Genomic DNA, 16,019 nt, shown 5'->3' with positions numbered 1-16,019 from the left:
CCGTGGGACAGCGGGACCGGGGGGGCTGGGAAAAGCCCAGCCACGCTCCTCCTGACAGGATAACTCCTCGTTACTGCCCCATCTTTTTAAAAACTCCAAGTAAATGCTTTTAGCTAACCTGCTGTTGGGCTGGTTGCGGCGTAGTACGTAGCGTATGTACTAGGATGGGTAAGGATGGATGTACCTGTTGATGGCAGCAGGTGAGCTGTGCGAGATAAGTCCTCGTTACTGCCCCATCTTTTTAAAAACTCCAAGTAAATGCTTTTAGCTAACCTGCTGTTGGGCTGGTTGCGGCGTAGTATGTAGCGTATGTACTAGGATGGATGTACCTGTTGATGGCAGCAGGTGAGCTGTGCGAGATAAGGGTGAGCATTCTGCCTTTTAGGCGTTTAAAGCTGTTTTCAGAAATTATAATAAAGTTCCGGTCTTGTCTTTCAAGGGAGAATAACAGAACTCCGTGTACTGGGAGCAGGGAGGGAGCACAAGCTGGAAGCCGACAGTAGCGACATGCCTGCTGAAACCCTAAGAGAGAAATAAACAATTAAAAACTACCAAGCAGCAACTGAGAAGGTGGGTTTAGCAAGGTGTGGTGTGCACAGAAAATAGAAGCAAATAAGATCCATGCATCCAAATAAATGTGAGGTATTCTGTTAGAAAAGAGATGCTTACGTTAAAGCGAAGAATAAATCTTTAATACTGTTTTGCTCCACGCTGTTTCTTTGCTGTATACAAATCTGACATGGTTTTGTTTGGGAATTTAGTTTTAGAATTTGTGGCATAGAGACTAGCCCTGCAACTCATCATCAGCAAATGTTGCGGCATCTGCTGAACGAATATATGCAGGTGCTGGACAACGGCATTGCCACCACGCAGAAGTCAAGGACATGAGTGAAAAGCTACTTTGAAAGTTTAGCACAAACTTAGGCCTCTTTTAAATGCCTTGATGATGAGCTTCCCTATATGTTTTTTGGCTAAGGGTAGAAGAAGGAAATTGGATGTTCAAGTATGACAGACGCAGTTATTTAAAAATAAAAGTAACTGTTGTGTGTGTTTATCAATTAACATAAAGTAGGGTTGAAAATAATTTATTTTATTCTTTGGGCACAGAAAATTACATGGTTTAGGACTGTTATCCTTTTAATGCTGCTTAAATTCTGTATAGTAACCGTTTGAGACACAGTCATTTTTATAGTGAAAAAATTCCAGAAGATTAGAAGGGCACGTTGTGCATCATCATGGTCTCCTCACAGTGTACCTTTTGCTCTCACTTCTTTCCATCCTGGAAGACAGAAAAGTTTTAACCTGGATCAGTGCCTCTATGCTGACCAGACACAGACACACAAAGGCTTTTGCTGTCGCAAGAGGGATGGGGATGACAGGGTGGAACACCAGTGAACTGGTTATGGAATTACTGTGTCGTGGTAAAGTATCGTGGACATCGAAAGACTAGGATGTTGTGTCATTTTGTCACGGCGGGATTATTTTCGTAGTATGGCTTTTTCCTCTAAATTTTCTCACAGTGCTAAGCATGAAGTTCCTTGAAAAGTTTGCGATTCCAGGTTTTCCCTTGCTACTTCCATGGCAGCATGAGAGAACTTCAGTATGTCAGCATGAGAGAACTTCAGCGTTTCAACCTATAATGGTTTAGCGATATGTTCCTAGCATTGCTTGTTCTTTAAATTGTCCAGTGTGTCTATACTAAGTGATCAGATAAATGTGGCATTGGGTACTGTACAAACAGAATTCCCCTGAAAACTGAGGTCTGTTTTGCTGCTTATTTTGCCACAGTACTAATGTAATATTACTTACTTCAAAACTATCTATTTTGGTGTTAGTGTCTTCCTTTTCAATTTTGACTTTGAGTATGCGTTTATTTTGTTTTATTACAGTTATACCTACCTATCTTTTTTTAATGCTCCATCTGAACAACTGAAATGAGACTGAAGACTTCACTTTTAAAGGAACCAAAACATATCCTTTGTCTCAGAGTAAACCATAGAAAAGCACGTTAATTCTGAATAGCCTTTTTTTCAGAAACAATTTCTTTATCATAAATGTCATAGTAAAATATTTGTAAATTGCAGATGGGTTTTTTCTTTTTCTTTCCTTCACCTTGCCATTCGGTGCAGCCTTTAAGGGCAACATTTTAAAAGATGTTGAATGCTGAATGCTCTTAGAGTAATACCTTCCCTTCAGAAGCTATCAGAGTTTTGCTAGAAAGTTTTGGGTTTTTCTTTCCTTTCGTATTTGTAGTTATACCAGACTGTAAATAGGAGTAGTGATGTATCTACTTGCTTGTAGTAAGACATGCATGTAGCAGATATAAATGAAATCGTAATTCCCCTACTAATAAATTAGATACATCAACAATTTATATATGATCTGGTTTTAATAAACTGACACATTTGAATGATAGTTGGGTGTTTTGCACTTGCACTGTGCACCAAGACCCTTTTAGAGGTGTAACCCAACATTTCAGCTGTGTTTCAATAAGTATGCATCGTAATAAGAGTTATATTTTTATACAACAGTTTGTTTTATTTTTTGCTGACTTTCTACCAGCTCTTTTTGTGAAGCAAAAGAAGAAAAAAAAAAAAAAAAAGCGTGTTTGCCTTATATAAAACTTTCCATGGAATCTTGTCGCAATAATCTTCCTGTACTGTTCCTTCAGTTCTGTATACCCTAGATGAAATATTTTGTAAGCTTATTTTTAGTAATTAAAATTTTCAGACTTCCTTAATTTAATTAAACATAAAGAATTAGTTAGCTGTGTGGGATGGACTACAGCTGAGGAGCTATATTCCTGCAGTGATGATCACCAAATTATGAAATGGAACCTTTTAACTAGTGAGACTACTCGAGTAGTGAAACTTCCAGATGATATTTATCCCATAGATCTTCACTGGTTTCCGAGAAGTGTAGGTGGGAAGAAGCAGTCCTATGCAGAGAGCTTTGTTCTAACAAGTTCTGATGGTAAGTCAGTTTAAAATATTTATAATTTCGTACCACTTTCTGCTTATGTCACTCAAATACCCGAGAAATTATTTGCAGTTAAGTAGTCTGCAATAAAGCAATTTCAAATACCTGTACACCAGTTGTGCTGGTGTAAAATTAGTAGTTGTTTCAAATTTTATACATTGTATAACTGTTATTTTCTCTGATATAACATTATCAAACATATCTCTGACAGCAGATACGTTATTTTTTTTAGGTAAAGTCAATTTCTACCGTCTTTTTTTCAGTTTCATAAAACAGTAGCTTTATGTTTGCACTGCATGCCTATATAGATACTATATCACTTATAGTTAGGAAAACTGAAGATGACCAAGTTACTAAAATCGCTTAACTGATGTTTAAAATCTATGTAGTCCATTTCTTGGACGTGTTACAAGAGCATGTCTTGTGTCTGGCTTCCATGGAGTCTTGAATATCCCTCTGAAGCATCTAATTCTGGATGTTGTGAGAGATGTAAGACTAGTATATTTGTCCACTATGCTGGCAGGTGTATATATACATATGTGTATCCAGTATGCTGCTATTTGTCCAGTATACTAGTGTACTAATACTAGACTATATGATCCCAATATAGTAGCTACTGTATTCCAGCGTATGGATTCTGTTTTGTGGAAGGGAGGTGGGAGCAAGATTTGATGATTGCTTGGGGTTTTTTTGTCTTCCTCGACAAAGAGACTAGGAATTGATTTTGCCTGACTTGCACACAGTCAAATTATTCTTCCTGCATGAAGATATTCATATCCCCAGTTCCGTGAAGAAATCTTAGGTAATTTGTTTCATTATTACTTCACATTTATTATGAAGCAGCCCATACTGTTCAGGTCAGGCTTTGTCTCCTTTATTCTCAGTCCTGTAATGGGGATTATGTTCCATGCCATCAGGATTTTTCTGTGCATGTTTCCCTTTCCTTTTCTTCCCTCATCCCTTTTCTTTAATGAAAAACATTTGGACTCTCTTCTTCTTGATCTAATTCTTTGTTTGAACGAAATATGGAAAATAATGGTAAAAATAAATTTTCTGTTGATAAGCAGAAAATCCTCCCCCACCCTTTATTTCTGTTACAAAAAACCTAACCCGTGGAAACCCTGGAGTTTGGATGAGAGTGTTTCTTCCTGAATCTACCAGTTCTAAAAAGGGGTTGATCCTCTATAAAATCTGCTCGTTTACATTGACCTTGTTACAAAAATTGTGTTGGAATAAAAGCTCTGCTAAGAAACAAGTCTTTGGTGTAGACTGGGACTGCCTTGCTGACAATCCACTGGCAAGAACTTGCTGATGGGGTTCGTGTGTTAGTTCGTGAATGATTTCTGATACTTCTGTGCGTTACATCCAAGAACTTGGCATGCAGGTGACTTGGAAGAGCTGTATGACTTGCTTGCAGAAGTTGGACAGTCCTTATGCTGATCCTAACTTTTTATACCTTTGTGTTTTACTCAGTTGATAATGCTGTTGAAGGTTCCAAAGTAAATTAAATTATCCCACTGGTAGTAGTAATTACGTGCCACAAAGAAGCAGATTGCATCAACGTACTAAACTTAGTTTGTATTCTTTTGTTAGCGGTCAAAGATCTTGGTGGTAAAGCTGTATTCCTGCACAAATGGTAGTGTTGGGAGTTTCTCAACACTGAACTGAAAGCAATATGCTGCTCTAAACTTCTGCCAGCTTTTTCAAGCAGAACAGATCATGGTCAATTGTTGTAGAGAGTTTCCATCAGGATAATAATGGCCATCTGCCCGTGACCCTGTTGATAGCTTTCACAGGGACCTATTGATAGTTTTAATGGGACTGATGGAGAATTTCCAGCTAACTTCTGCCCATGTTTTGGCCAGAACCCTGAATTTGTGGGTCCAGTGTGTTTTCTTTGGTGAGGGGAACTTATTGTAGGCTTTTGGCTAGCTTCACAGTGAGCTTGATTGGGAACAGAAGGTTTGTTATGGGCACTAGCAGTCTGGAGTTGATATGTCCAGCATGCCTTCCTGTACAGACGGAGAGAGGTAGCATGTATTTGAAGAAGGTAGAGGAAATTCATTCCTTGCATGAAACTTTGGAGATTTCCCTGACTTCTGGCGATAGTTGCACTTAAAAATTAGGAGAGCTGAGAGTTCAGTTCACAGAGTCGAGGCCAAGGTTTCTTCAAGGTATTTAGTACTTCCTAAATGCACTGAACTGGTGGAACAAAAGCAGGGCATCTTTTGGGTCCTTAGTGCTTCCTAGATATATGTGGGGAGGGAAGATGAGAAGTTTGACCAAGTAGAGTTGTAATTTTTGCAATACTTGGTGCTGAACTTTACTGTGAATTTTAGGCAGCTGAATTTAATGAAGTATTGCTTATAGAGCTCTTAAGGTGGAAATGGAAGCTTTTGTGAAAGCTGAAAGGAAAATTCATTTGTATCAATTAATATTATGCTTTGAGGGGGCCGGGTTTACATAAACAAAGATGTTCTTCAGAATGTCACTCAGTGATCAATACTCACTGAGCTGATTTCTATGGGATTTGTATTCTTTTCTGTTCAGTGATAAACATGGGATGGAGGGTTTTCAGTAGGTCAGCTCTTGCTCTTAATTCCTTGCTTTTTCCTCCTTTCTTTTTCTTTCTCAGTTTTCACATTTGTATTTCTAATGACCTGTTTCTGTAAAGTTCTAAATTTTATGTGTAAATAGTGAGCAAAAGAACAACTGTAGTAAGTCAGATCTCCTCTTAATTTATTCAGTCAGTTTTCCAGTGTTATTAAAATAGTGTGGTAGTATTTCATGTTCTGCTTGAATAATGCTTTGGCAGTTGGTTGAAGAAATATATAAGGGCTATTAGTGCCTTCATGAAAAAGATAACTTTTAAATCTCTGCTATGCATTTTTTCCTCTCTATTTTTCTCTGCTTTTTATATCAGTAAGATATGTAAGGAAAAATAAATCGTATTCACAGATATGTTTAAGAGAGGTTGAAAGTTGATTTATTTTTTTTTTAAGAAATGTTCAAAAATTAGCATGTTGCAGGAGCTGTATGTTTGCGAGTACTTTAGTCTATGTGTGAACCCAGTGCAAATTTATGTAATATATCAGTTCTTAAGTGTGGTGTCTGGTAGGTATGAATGCTTGCCCTTCTCCTGTAAGTGGATTAACTGAAACTACAACAAAGAGCTACAGTTTAGGAATAAAGATTCATGAATAGCACCATGTATAGGTAGGCCCCTAGAATCTTTTCCAGGATGCATTAGGACCTTTGCAATTAACTACTAGAAGCTGGATTACTTTCAGTGACATAAGTCAATGGCAGGGGTTTAAAGCGAGGGGTACTTGCAGCTTAACAGCTGATTTTTCTTGCTGGTCAAGATTTTAGTTGTGTGTGACCAACAAATTCTAAACCAGTCCCTTCATGTTAATCTGCATTTTCCTCGATGAGAATTTTGTGTTCATTTGCTTATCGCTTTTACTAAACTTTTGTTGTTTAACCTAAAGTTATCATCCTAAGATTCTAGCTAATATTGAAGTACTTTACAATAAAGATTTCAGCCATGAGGCATAGTGGAAGGTCAGGAAAAATTCCGTCTCCTCCATAACTGTAAAAAAAAAAAAAAAATTACTGAAGGAGGAAAAAAATTCTGTGAAACACGTAAGTGATTGTGTAGTTATATCTCTGTTAGAATTCATATGCACTTGTGAGTCTATCCATTCTATTGTTGTCCAGCTTTTGGAGATCAGCTTGCTTAACTTTCACTTTCTTTTAATGCAGCTGTTTCTTGCTTGCATAGATCATAAACTGTTGTGGCTATCGTGCCAGCTTTCTTGCAGTGGGTTGGCTTTTTTTTGGTTTTTATACTTCTTTTTACGAAAGTCTAGGCCCTTCACATTGTCCAGTTCTAAGCACATCCCTAAGGCTTATCATCCTCATGGTGGTGTAGCTGGGGTAGGTACCGCCTGATGAAAGCCTGCAATCCATGAACTTCCCCCGTTTCCCAAGATGACACATCCTTTAGTTCTTCGAGCCAGTCCGGTGATCGTTGTTAGATAATTTTTTATTGTTCAGTGAGAGTTTGTATTTAGCCCTTGCATTCCTTCTGGACGTCTGGGGCCTTTACTGCTATTCCTGTCATTAATTTGAATGCTACCGTTTTGCTAGCGTAGCGCAGTGCAAAGCAGAGCAGCAGATAACTCTGCAGAAGGAAGATAACGTGATAGTGCAGAAGGAAGATAGAATGTAATTTCTGTTTAAGTGAAGAGGGTTAATTCCTGTTTGTTTACAGAGTGCTAAATGTAAACAAAACTGGATGAAGAAACTGACCTAGAAACTTCTTTTTTTTTTTTTTCCCTTTAAGCTCTGTTCCCTAAGGAAATGAGACTTCCATAACTGGTGTTGTAGGGGGGCTGGCTGGCAGGTAATCAGTAACTTCGGAGCTCCTTGGTGGGTTTGATGGAAAGAAGCAGCGTTATGATGGAAAAATGCCCACTGAGGGGGCAGCTGTGGCATGGGCTGCAGAGGTCTCATTCAGGGAGGAGTTGTTACGCTTGCCCTCACTAAAGGGAAAGATTCAGCTGGGGTCCCTTCTTAGGCTGTAGGGAGTCCAGCAGCAAAAGCTGATTTGGTTTGCTGTTACTTATGGAATGACTTATGGAATGATGTTTTATGGAGTTACGTTACTTACGGAATGAGTTATTTTTGCCATAATTAGTTCACAGATCACAAAACCTGAGATCTTCAGGTTTTGTCTTGCGCAAGTTAGTACTTCATCTTTTTGCTTGTGGGGATTTTTTACCTAGTTAACTGTTGTTAGGACTGAGGGATAAGCTCTCAGCACTGATGGGTAAATTAATCCTGAACACTCAACTTCTGGAAAGCTGTTCATGAAATATATTTGCCAAAAATCATAATTGTGTTTTGTTTGGGTTTTTTTTTAGTGAAATCGAAATACAAGCCAGTGCTAACCTAACTTATGAAAGAATAAATTGAGATAAAAACTTAATGTAGAAAATTTCCAAGTTTTTATCTCCTAGTGTAACTTAGTACTTTCAGTAAAGAGAACTTATCTTGTAAAGAATTTTTCTTTTTTTTTTTGCATATGCAAGTGAATTATTGCATTGTAAAAGTGCACGAACATGTTTTGATCCTTAATTGCTATTTTCTAAAAACCTTACATTTAAAATTCTGTTTAACTATTACTTATATAGCAGGTCTTACGTGTCAAGCCTGCAGTTTTCCTGCAACAGCTAATTCATCTCTGTGATAAGGATTCCTGAAAATTTGCTGAATCCAATGGAAATGGATTATAATGTCTTTACAGGGTTGCATTAATTCCTGGTTGAACTCCAGATGTTTGTGAAATTAGAGCAAATGTAAATTTAATCCTCTTGGGTTTTCTTCTGAGTTGTGTCTCTTGTGGGATATTGTTCTTTTACTTCCTACTTACATTGATTTTCTTGCTGCTTTTTTGCAAAAACAAAGAATATGTTCAACTTTAAACTGCTTATTAAGCACAAATCATAAGTGAATAGACCTATTTTTTCAACTTTTAATGATACTGATAATTTAACCATTTAAAAGTCTGTGAAAAGTAATGAACAAAACATACATGTTTTATATTCCGTATTTGAATAGGCTGCTAATCTCCCACTTGAAATTCTTCCAAAACTGGAGAGTCACTTTAAGATTGAGGACAGCTTCTGGCTTCAGTACGTAATAAAAATAAAGGAACCGTATTTTACAAATCTGAGATATAAAGTAAGATTAAGTTGAGTCACTTCTTGCTGCTCTAAGCTCGCAGCTAAAATTTTCCCTTTCTTAATTGTGTATAAGGCAATAAGTTCTAATTTGGAAGCTTTTACTACCTCAATGTTAAGTTGAGGAACAGAAGGCAGAGAAATCCATTGAAACGTTGCCTTTGGAACAACTTCTATGTGTGAATGCAGTGAGAAAAGCAGTGTCTAATGAGTCACATCATTTGACTGTCATCAGTTGTAAATTCACATGTCGGAAAAATAAAGAAGTTGCAGAATTAAAAACGATATGCATGAAAACTTGATTTGGCCCTGTTCCACGTAAGGGTTCTGATAGAGTTTTTAAATGCACGACCACAGTTTTTCCAGATGAATTCTATCTTGGTGCCTAAGGTGGACCTGCTTTTGTATGCAACTGTATTCTTTCCTGCTAGGCTACAATTTACTGTTTCCCTATATGAAAGATGCCTTGTGTAAGTAGAGCTTACTTAGTAGAGGAAGCTTCTGGAGTGGGAAAGGATGGCAAATATTGGTGGATGAGTTGAACGTTTCCCTGTATAACAGGATTCTATCCTGTACTCTGTGACATGGCCCATTGTTTTCCTGATAATGTGACCTAAACCAAAGTATTCAGTTGCTTGCCAACTGTCTGTTCTTTCATTTTAATTCATGTTTTCTCTTGCGTGTTGAGGGGTTTGCTTACCCAAGTATTGAGGTCTTATGGATTCAATATATAAAACGCCATAGAATTCTTTGTATCCTTAAAAAAGTAAATCTGAATGTTTCAGATTGGATACTGAAAGTCGATGAATGCCTTTGAGTTACATTTCTCTGTGTGTTAGCTCCTGATTTCCTGATTTGCAAAGCTTTTTTTTTTTTCTCCCAACGGAAATCAGTGAAATATCTTCATAATGGCTATGAAGAGCTCAGCCACTTAATGATGAATACTGTAGGGGATGACATGGGAATATTCATAGTCCTGTGATCAGATTAGGTTTAAGTATTCTGCACTGAAAAAGGTGTTGGCTACAGATTGGACAAGTACACTATGCATCAAAAAAGACAGGTGATCAGAACATAAAACATGTTTTTAATGTGTAATTTTAAAACCAAACAAAGCCCTTTTGACAATTTAATTGGAAAAAATAGCATAGCCGTTCCTGTGAGTCCAGTTATTGCTTATGCACAAAAAATTAGAATCTCAGACCTGAGAGGTGTTCTAGAAAATAACTGATGCAATAATTACATAAAATATATTTTATAATTATAAAATAGCATAATGTATTAAATGTAGAATACCAATACTGAAAACTTTATGAAACCAAAAATTAACTGAATGAGGAAGAAGTGGTCTTAGTAATAACATTAGTTCTGTGAATTCAGAAAAAAGTGGAATGAACTCACTCTTCAGAGTAGTCTGGTAGATAAGAACATAAGTGATAAAGAAAAGCAAAAATGTATAGTTGTGTATAATATTTTAAACGGTCTGTTCAAATAAACTGATTTATACAAACCGTTCTTTTTCTTCAGTGTTAAAAATCTTTTGCTTGGAAATCTTGCATTGGCAGAGATTTGGCTGGATGATTCTGCCGTTTTGTTTATGTACTTAAAAGTAAAATGAAGACAAAATGTAATTGTATTCATTTGAAAAAACTACGGAGAGCCCTGATGTATGTTTCATGGTTCTTTACTGACAGACCTACCAGAATGCTTTTTCTTTGGTTTTAGTCTGGCTTTGTTTTCAAGTTTTTGTTGTTTGTTTGGCTGGTTGGTTTGGTTTGTTTTTTAAACTGAAGTGCAAAATAAAACACGGGAAACCAGAACACAGTAACAGTTGATTCAAGCTTCTGGCAGTGCAGACGACTTAAATTTTGCCATCTAGGCTACTTGGTGATGTGAATGCACGTGTAGTGCGGTGGTGTCATGAGTTTTTGCCTTCTACGCAGTTCATAGTTAATTTTGTTATCACCTACATGCACATACTGGTCTTGATAATGTGGTCCTTTACTGAAACAGTCAGGTACTTAGTTAATGGTTCTGGCTCCTCAGGTATGGCTGCTTTTATAATTCATATTCCCAGGCAGGATGGTATTAATGGAAAAATAATCCCATCTTAAGTGATGGGAGTATTTGCACACATTTAGCGTGAGGTATCTGTGTACGGTGTATCTCGAAGAGTTGTGGTCACTCTGGAAATTGTTGTAGTGGCTCACTGTCTGGCAGATCAGATAAAATAATTTAAAAAGAGTTTTGGTTTTAAAGTAGTTAATTTGAATCACTGAACTATTCTAAGCCATGCGTTTGTTCTGCCACATGTTTCCAAGTCCTCCTTTGTCTGCTCTTTGGTCCAGTTTAAATTTGATCTTCCTGGATTTAAGCAACATCCCTCATTTGGAAAGAAAGACTTCCTCATGCTTCTGTTGAAATCATTAATAGCTTTGTTTTTGGCTTCTGTGAATTTCCATAACAGCTCTATAATGCAAGCAGTAATACTTCCGCAGAGCAACGCACTCACTGATGGTCAGATTGTTCTAGCTTTTCCATTATCCTTTTGGTGTTGAGCGATTTTTCAGATCTTAAAAAAAGAAAACACAAGGACTCTCCTGGGCTGCAGCGTATATACCTCTGTTTGTTAGCTTTCAGACAATGAAATAACTTCAGGCAGTGCTGTCCCCAGAGAAACATGCAAACTTTAGAGGGACACAAGAAAAATGAATAGGCAAAGCAAAGATTATACTTACCGAAAAGAAAAGAAAAGAAAAAAAAAGGCAACATTATAGCTAGTTTACAAGTAGTTCTTCTGCGTGAGCTCGTTTGTTTGGGCTGTGAACAACATAACTGCATGTTTTGTTCTTTTTTTGTTGTTGGTTTCTTGTCTTGTTTTGTGTGTTTTTTAAACAGAACACGGTAACAGTCGTAAATACCAGTTCACAACATTAGATATACTGTTTGAATCTTGAACTTTTGTTTAGGGAAATTCCACTTGATTTCAAAGTTAGGAAGAGTAGAGAAAAGCGTAGAAGCACACTGTGGAGCTGTACTTGCAGGAAGGTGGAATTACGAAGGAACAGCACTGGTTACAGGTAAGCATTCTTAAAGTAACAAAGTGGTTTGAAAACTAAAATAACAGAAGAGCTCGAGCTCTTTCAAAATAAAGCCTTTTGTTTTTCTCATATACAAAGTTGACATGCTGTGAAGAAATGGAAGGGTAAAAAAATACAGGATTAAACAAAATTTATAAATGTGTAGAATGTGAGTACTTTATGGGGTAAATACAATAGAATGTTTTGGAAAAGTAATTTAGTCTTTGACATATGTTTAGACTATGTACTCCTAAATTTCATAGTTTACGTTGTAGTTACATTGAATTTGAATGAACAAAACTGAGTCTATCAAGTGTTCACACACTGGTCTAGCTTGAAATTCTCATGAAAAGGTGGAAAAATGGAAACACAAAATCAACAGTATAGATGAAGTTAGCTTTAATAAGTTCCTTTTTTTTTTGTCTTCATTATCACTAGGGTTGTTATCACCTTGCTTAATAGAATTTCATTTTGCACTGTTTAATGCTGTTTTAGAAGAATGTTGTCTGTCTTAATAAAAGATCTAGTAAAAACATTTATCTGTTTTAGTGATCCTTATTTGTTAGATGTTATCCTATTTACTTTCAAGTAAATGGTTTTAGTATCAGAGAGCTTAGATGTTTTTGTGGATGTTCTGTAGAACATCTGTGGATGTCATAAAGGAGAAAATTTGATTTTTTTTTTTCTTATCTGTTACAAAAAAGGTTGCTAAGTTGGTACATTTCTATCCCTGCACATGACTTTTTTTTTTTTTTTTTTTTTTTGCCAGCAAAGTGTACTGAGGCCTCATGAGCATCTTGAACGTTCCTTTGCTTCTCTCTCTTAATTATTGAGAGTGGTGTAGCTCCAGCAGCAGTTTAACTCTTCTCTATTGAGGCTGGGAGAGTCATCTCCTGGTGTCTGCATCTCTACACGTATTTTTGTCCTAAATCTTTTGGTAATGAGTTGCTTTTGGCATTTTTGTCAAAAACTTCTATCTTGATATGAAGGGGAAGCAAATTAAATTTCCTGTGGTAGACTTCTCCTTTATGGGATTTCTGTTGGTGTCAGAATTTTCTGCAGCCTCCTGTTGATCTGGCACAGCTGATTTCTTTGGACAAATTCCAACTCAGTCCAGAAGTACTGAAGATAATTTTGGATCTGCTTGTTTCCAGACTCAGTCTGACTCGAAAACGCTGCTTCAAGGAACTCTGTCTGGCATGTTCCTCTGAAATCCCAGAGGGATAGAAATATTGTTCTTTTTAAAGACAGATTTGCCTCAGGAACTTCTCCAAAGAAAAAGTCAAAATTGCCTTTTCGATCTTTTTTTTTTATTATTTTTTATTTTTGGAAAGACTGCGTGACACTTAGGGGGAGTATGGGAATTCATCACCACATTGAAGCAGTGAGAAGATCAACCACTCTTATACCGCAACTATACTTTGAAGAAGAGTAGATCATTGATGATACTGTATCACTTAAAATATTATTTATGGCTGTATTTTAGTGGTATCAAAAGTGCACAAATAAGATTTTTAAATTTTTTTTTGTTACGCTTTTTAAACACTTAGAAGCTACATCAGCCAGATATAAAAACCTGAAATCTGGTAAGCAAATTACCTTCGAATGGAAGAATGGCATTAAGTGTCCGGGTGTACCTTTTTCCTCATTAATTGAGTCTGGGAGGCCTAAATGAAGGCCCAGAGCTGTACATTTTAAATATGATAGCGCAGTAGGAAATCTGTGTTCTTAATGCATACATAACTATGCTGTATAGTGTATATATAAGAACTTAATCTTTAATAAGTAAACCAAGTTTCTTGGTAACATGCAGTTACGTTATAAAACTTAAGCCTTCCAAACGGAGCCTTCAGTTATCTTCAGTTTCACCATTTATCAACTGTGAAGACTCCAGTTTAATACATAAAATCTGCTCCTACTCTCTTCAGACTCCTCAGAGACTCATTTAATCAGCCTCTGGGCCATTGAACTGTAAATAGATGAAAAGTACTAGCAATGCTGAATAGAAAATACAGAACTTGGGATACTTAAATAGTGATGGACTTCTCTTCCCAGAAGCAGCTGCAGATAAGAACACTATAGGGATTTTCAGGAGAGGAAGAGACTTGTTGATGGTAGCAGAACAACAGTCTGAAATAATTTTTCCTTAATGTGCAAATAGAGAGTATATTAGGAAGACTGCGTAAACAATATTTACCTGTAAAAAGACCTGGACTTATTTAATTCTAGCGTTTCTTAGATAAATACAAGAGCTGTGTTTGTTGGACTTATTATTGCATTTAAGTTGGTGATTTCTGTGATAACTTTACAGTTGGGGAAGATGGCCAAGTGAAAATCTGGTCCAAAAGTGGAATGCTGAGATCCACTTTAGCTCAGCAAGGTAAGTTAATTTTCTTAAAGTTCCATCAGAACTTTTTAATTTGGGTTATTTTGAAATATATTTAAGTAACAGATCCTAAATCTGGCAGTAATGGTTTGTTTAAGGATTTTAAAGCCTAGATAAACTTAACTAAAATTAAACTTAAATCATAGTTGACTACAGGGGGAACTGGATTTTTAATAAGATGATTATCTTAAAAAAATATATATTTCAAATTAAAAGTATTACTGCAACATTTTTACACAATAGTTTCAGTTCCACCCTAAGAATTCTGGAAAGGCTAAAGAACTAAAAATTAAAAGATCCAGTTTTTAGTACCAAACAACAGATTCTTATGGTAAAACTGAAAAAAAAAAAAATAAAAAAAAAAGTAATCTTTAAAAGCATTGCAAGAATGCTTGAAAAATGCAAAGTGCATGTACATTAGTTGCTCTGAACTTTAAAAGTCTTAACAGCCCTTGGTTCAACTACCTGTTTAACCCAGTGACTAATTTAGTATATGCAAACAGTCCTACTGAAGTGAAACGATCCCGTGCTTAAGTTCTTTGTTGAACAGGAGCCATGGAGACCTAACCTTGGTCTTGGCTTTGTAGCAACAGTTTTTTGCATACTAGAGCCTTCCAGTTATTTTTATTTAAGTCGATTTGAAATCACATTATTGTAAAGTGCAACAGTGTAAGCTGCAAATACATATTTATACAAATTATGTTTGATATTTTTAAAAATCTATTTTTTTATAATCATAATTTCTAACATTTTTGTACTATTTCGGTGAGGGTACTGAGCTAGATTTTGTTTTTCAGTCTTCATACATTGAGATCATGTGACCTTTTGACATTTTTTAAGAAACCACATGCACCTGGGGTTGGGTTAAATGTCAGACCCTTATCTCTTTCTAAAACAAATTATCTAAATTCTTTCAACCTGTTGAAGGCATTTTAACCACAGGAGTGAATGTAAAATGTATTTCAATTCTGTTAGGAAAGTTCATATTCAGATGCAATGTTTTTTCATGCTTACAATGTAAAAAGATAAGCCAACTGAACAGTAATTTTTGAAAAAAAAAAAAAAAGTTGAAGCACACACTTCACTATTTCTTAGGTGGTATGTTTCAAGCTTTTTTATGTTTAACTGTGCTTATCTGAGGTTGGATAAAGCTTATAAAGTAAGAGATATGTTCCAGGTTGAATTATGCAAGCTGAATTTTCATTGATTTCTTAGCATTTCTGGTACAGTATAAAAGTACAGTTGAGGCCCCGTGGAATAATTGGGGGTTTTATTTGTGTTTTAAGATAAGATCCTGGGAGGCTTAGAAACCCTTTAAACTTTAATTTTATAGGATCAAATTCCCACAGACCGGTCTGTAGCTATTGACATACCTGGGATCAGGGTAGGATTCTGCAGAAATTGTTATGTTAAGAGAGGTATATAATTTTTAAGCTAATTTTATACTTCCTTTATCATCTTCTTGAGAAATGAAAGGATTCCCATTGCTAACATTCTTTCTACTCATTCCACTCTTTGTATTAGAAATAAATTTTCAGGCTCTTATCTTTGGATGATGGTCCACATGCCTATTCTATCTTTAGATTTTTATTCACTACAAAAACATGAAGATACATTTTTCTTTTTTAACTTCTTCAGTACTTACATGGGGCCCTCTGGCCACGTGTCCCTCCATCATGCCGACGCATGGAATAAAGTTAGTGGGACCTCGTAGCCTCTACTGCAGTCAGCCTCAAGCTGTAATATTGCTGTTATGGCTGTGTTGTTCTTTGGGCCTGATCTTACTTCTTCATCCTTAGATTATCTTACTATTCTTCTTTCTGTTCC

The 16,019-nt window shown here is 36.2% G+C and overlaps 1 protein-coding gene across 1 annotated transcript in view; it reads left to right on the top strand.

The window, feature by feature from the left end:
* Positions 1-1,934: 1,934 nt before the first annotated feature.
* The window catches only part of IFT80 (intraflagellar transport 80), a 51,771-nt gene continuing 37,686 nt past the window's right edge, over positions 1,935-16,019 (top strand). Inside the window, exons 1-4 of the mRNA XM_009884410.1 lie at positions 1,935-1,971; positions 2,752-2,973; positions 11,696-11,806; positions 14,118-14,186. Of these exons, the coding sequence (XP_009882712.1) occupies positions 1,935-1,971; positions 2,752-2,973; positions 11,696-11,806; positions 14,118-14,186 (439 nt within the window). The remainder of the gene's footprint in view (positions 1,972-2,751; positions 2,974-11,695; positions 11,807-14,117; positions 14,187-16,019) is intronic.

This window comes from Charadrius vociferus, unplaced genomic scaffold (assembly GCF_000708025.1).
Source record: "Charadrius vociferus isolate BGI_N301 unplaced genomic scaffold, ASM70802v2 scaffold104, whole genome shotgun sequence".
NCBI classification, from domain to species: domain Eukaryota; kingdom Metazoa; phylum Chordata; class Aves; order Charadriiformes; family Charadriidae; genus Charadrius; species Charadrius vociferus.
This window is presented reverse-complemented; position numbering and strand designations above follow the sequence as displayed.